General features: G+C 35.4%; 1 protein-coding gene across 1 annotated transcript; it reads right to left on the reverse strand.

The window, feature by feature from the left end:
- Positions 1 to 1,112: 1,112 nt before the first annotated feature.
- On the reverse strand, positions 1,113 to 4,167 carry LOC133700641 (nudix hydrolase 12, mitochondrial-like). The gene is made up of 5 exons (XM_062124226.1): positions 3,727 to 4,167; positions 2,683 to 2,797; positions 2,470 to 2,553; positions 1,554 to 1,703; positions 1,113 to 1,462 (listed from the first exon to the last, which is right to left on the reverse strand). The coding sequence occupies exons 1-5, from the start codon at positions 3,795 to 3,797 to the stop codon at positions 1,217 to 1,219; spliced, it is 666 nt and encodes a 221-aa protein (XP_061980210.1). The 5' UTR covers positions 3,798 to 4,167; the 3' UTR covers positions 1,113 to 1,216.
- Between the last annotated feature and the right edge of the window lie 325 nt (positions 4,168 to 4,492).

Genomic DNA, 4,492 nt, shown 5'->3' on the forward strand with positions numbered 1-4,492 from the left:
TTAGATTCCTATATTTTAGATAATTTAAAAACAACACAGCACATTTAGAAAAATAAATTCTTGTATTTGTTAGTCTCAACATTTGAATTTAAAAAGTAATTTGCCACTATTCATCTGAGATGATTTAGAGTATATTTGTTTTTATGTTTTAAAACTATTTCTAAAAAAATTAGAAATATTTTATTTTTTTTCTTTACTTCAAATTATTATTTTTTTGTGTATTTTCCAAAATAAATTTAAAAAAATAATAAAAATATTATTTTAATAGTCTCTTAACCAAGTATCATCTAGTAAAATTTGACAGTTGTTATTTTTAATGAGCATATTATCTTTCTGTCACTCAATGAACTTGGATCGTTGGTGTTCTTGCAAAACAAGAGAGGTTAAGATTTGAGATCCTACTCTAACTATGATAGTCCATAATCCAAGCAAAGAAAACATACATAGATCATTCTACTTCCTTTTGTCCCATTTTAACACACATAAAACCAACTCGAAAAACAATGCGGTCCTATAGAAATGTCACGTATTTTCACAAGTGCATTCCTAGCTTTGCAGCCATGCTGCTTTATCCAGACAGAATTGGTGGGAGCCATTATGTAAAAGAGATAGTTGTATGCTAAAAGTTCTTCCTTTCTAGTTTTTGAACAGCTGCTGTATGTTATGCTGATCCAGAATAGACAAGGACCTTTCGTCGCCAATATAGCTCTTAAACTTTTACTTATGGCGCAGTCTTCTGTTTCTTTTCATCAATATTCAACAACAAAAAAAGGTTTCCTTCAAAATTCTAATTCTATGCATGGAAAAGTCTTTAAGATGTATTCAGAAGTGGAATAGAACTGGTATTCCTTCCACTAAAGGACAGGCAGGTTACTTTGTTTTGGATATGTTATAAATCACTTTCTCATATATATAGGACATCATCTCCTCAAGTAACCTGACCAAGAAGACAGCATTTCAGTAACTTTGGAAATTCAGTTCACACAAGTCAGTAACGTGACTGGGTGTTTGAACTCGTATATGCCTGATTTCCATTGCGTCTGAGAAGAGCTCTTTTACCTTACTTTTCTTCCTTGTCTTTTTATATAGTTTGGCTGTTAACGTACGTATGCTTTTCGAAAACGAGAAGTGAATGGATGCATATCAGATGATTTATTCATTCAGTTTGAGCAATATGAAATCTGTACAATTGGAAACGGCAATCTTATAGGACTCGTTAAACCTGCACAACACAATTACTAGAGGACTCCTCAAGGTGCTGGACCCCAGATGGTCTTACCAAGTAGTTTGGTGACATCATTGCTCTCTCCTCCTCGTTATCGGAAACTGGAATCATATGAATCTTTGCCAGATCTGCTCTTCTACCAAGGTCCTTGCTTCTCAGAAGAGAAGTCAGAAAATGTTTCAGAGCATCTCTCATCCAATCGTACCGGCAGTGTTCAAATGCTTCGTGTAGTGTCAGCTTTAGCAGATGAAAACAAATGTGCTTATAAATTATAAGATACCATGATAATTTCTCATATTTCCATTATAGGTAAACAAGAAGCACTAACCCATTTCCTGTTGTAACTAGCCTGTCCAGGCCAGTGGTCAAGCTCTTCAGTCACCTGCAGCGCAAACATATAGCCTCGACACCCTCCTGCAAGGCTGCAGCTATCCTGGCTACTCTTGCTTCGGAACTCCCAGACTCCCAATGGATTTTCCTGTAATGAGCAGAAACACTTTCATTTTGATGCATACTTAAGAGTTATAACCTCCAGGATGCATATATACCAGTCAGGAGTGAGATTTCCATTTCAAACTTCTCTACTATCTAAATAAATAGATATCGATCATTTATTTCTACATGATTCCAGAAAACCATACGTAATCAATTATCTGGTCTAATCTTATCCTAAAAATAACAAAGTTTAGAACATGAAAAAACCTCATTCAGGTCATTTGAATTCAAGTTTTTAAGCTGAAATCTAGTAGTTTAAGCAAGGAGTAATGCCTCTTTCAGGTTGATACACTTCTGCCTAGGTAATACAGTACGAAATTTATATGCAGCACTTGGGTCATTTCATGTACAAGATAATTTGATTTAATAAAAGAGAAATCAAGGAAAATCTTCTCCCTGAAATTCATTTCTTTTGTCTTTAAATTAAAAGCAGGTTGTTCTTTTTACCCAAATAAGCTCTTGTCTCAGATGAAACTGAATTGTTCAACGCCAGCTGGTGGGAAAGTAAGTTCTACTCTACCTGATCCCATCCATCCAAGTTAAGGCTAAAGGCAACATGGAATTAGGACATAATCTTAATGGTAATAAATCTCACGATTTAGTTCTCGTTGGAAATGCTAGAAGCAACTAGATAGAAATATGTTTAAACCACCCCCTTCAGAAAATTAAGCGAATATTGTTCGTTATTGATAGCAAAGCATTTGAAACAGAAGAGTTTTGCCTCTCCCAAGTAAGGAAAAGAGACCTACATCAAGTATCCCTTTCACTCCAGCTTCCTCGATGGCTTCACGACATGCAGCTTCATCAAGGGTCTCATCATTCTCCCATCCACCCTGGTAATCAAAAGATGAGATCAGTATTGATGACTTTGAATGTTATATTGACAATACTGTTCATGCCTATTACAAATGTAAAAATTTTCTATCTCAGTTGTCGAACATGGAAAGGAAGAAGATAAATACTTTTGGGAACACAAGATCATCACGTTTTGGTGTTGAAATCATGAGAACAAGAACCCTATCCTCCACATTGCTGCCTTGATCCTCAACATTATTTTCAAGTTTGAAGGGAATGCACCTGTTTTTCACATAGCAATCAGAATATTGCAATGCAATAAAAATATCAGTAGAAACAAAAATTGAGAATTAACATTTTCGTAAAAAGCAGATTAACACAAGAATCACGCTCCATGTATCAAGTAATCCACCAAGACAATTCTCAATATCATGTCAACAACATTACAGCAAAGTTACTATAGTTTCCAAATTGTTCAGGTCCCTTGAAGTTCATAATTGAAGGATGAACCATGCTTCAGAATGTTGCAAAAGCATATCGAAGCTGTCCCAGAAAGATAATTTTCCCTTAAAAATGGCAATTAATTCAACTTGTTGAAAAAACGGAACTTTATTTTTCTATGTTGAAATTCATTCTTCGAAATCAAATTAGCAGCAGCATTCCTATCAAGTAATATAGCTATTAAAATTGGTGTCGTATACAAAGACAAAATAGCTATTGAACAATTTTCTCAGCATGGTAGAATGATATGGACGGCCATCTGAGCAATTTTCTCAGCATAGATCCTGTCTGTACTCTGTACACTGTACAAGAGTCACGCCATTTTGGATGAAGAAGATGGACACGTAATGACTATCCATATTCCATAATAATGAATGTTCCTTATCTATAAACTTGTATAACAGCAGAGTAAACAGAGAGTCAATGCTTGGGGTCCAGGTCTATAAATATGTTTATCACCAACAAATTTACGTAAAACGAAACATATCTGCTTAATTACACCTTAATCATAGCACTACATCGCTTATAAAGAAACGACAAAATTCAACACAGAGAAGCCCCAGAAGGGAACTTGCTGACATACGCAGTGAAGCTTTCATTAATTTCCCATTTGTGGACTTATTATGGATTATGCAATCAACCTTAAGAAAACAAAACGGGAATTAGGAAAATTAACACCGAACAGAATTTAAAGCAAAAGTTTTACGTACCCGGCCACAAGCCTAAATTGATCCACGTAACGTTGTCTGTGTCTTCCTGTTCTTGCTAACAAAGCAGACATGATGATGTATCCTTGGTTTACTAACAGTAGAAAATATAGAAACAAAGAAAATGACAAAAATCTAGCAGGAGTAACAAGTTCAAGCACTGCATAAAATGCTTGCCTTGCCCTTTCCCTTTAGCGATGGAAGAACTATCTGTGGGTAGCAAGCAAAAATAGATAAAAAAGATTGAGGTTGACACCAACGACGATGTATAAGAGAAGTAAGCTAAACGAAAGAGAGGTGTTTAAAAAGGGAAAGTGCGTAACCGTGCGGTCAATAATGGCAACTGAAGAACTGAATGACTCGACGTATCAGACAAGTTGCAAAACATGGAATTGCTGGCTATGCTCCTTCAGGGAAATAGCGGTTTCTGAATTCTCATTAGACTTGAAGTCTTGAACTACAATAGGGATAGGAATCAGGGGAAGAAATCAACTCTGCCTGCTATCCCCTGTTTACTACTAGTAAATTGCTAGATAATGCTGTTGTTTGGTACCTATCTGACTAGGACTTGGAAAAGGACAGCAGCTTCTTTAATCATATGATTTTGACATTTCCTTTCATTTACCCGGTCATAGAAAACAGAAGGATTAAAATTATTTTATGGAATTATCTTTCTCGTTAAGGATTGTTGGCAAATTATGTAGTCTGCCGATACTGCAAATATATGTGTGTGCTAGCTAAGATGACAATTGTATGCATGAAAATGAAA

This window comes from Populus nigra, chromosome 8, assembly GCF_951802175.1.
Source record: "Populus nigra chromosome 8, ddPopNigr1.1, whole genome shotgun sequence".
NCBI lineage: Eukaryota > Viridiplantae > Streptophyta > Magnoliopsida > Malpighiales > Salicaceae > Populus > Populus nigra.

Coding starts and splice junctions, on each gene's coding strand:
- LOC133700641 (XM_062124226.1), bottom strand. CDS start 3,797: ATGTCTGCTTTGTTAGCAAGAACAGGAAGACACAGACAACGTTACGTG. Junction 2,798..3,726: donor CAATTTAGGCTTGTGGCCGG/GTACGTAAAACT, acceptor TGTGAAAAACAG/GTGCATTCCCTTCAAACTTG. Junction 2,554..2,682: donor ATGATCTTGTGTTCCCAAAA/GTATTTATCTTC, acceptor TTTGATTACCAG/GGTGGATGGGAGAATGATGA.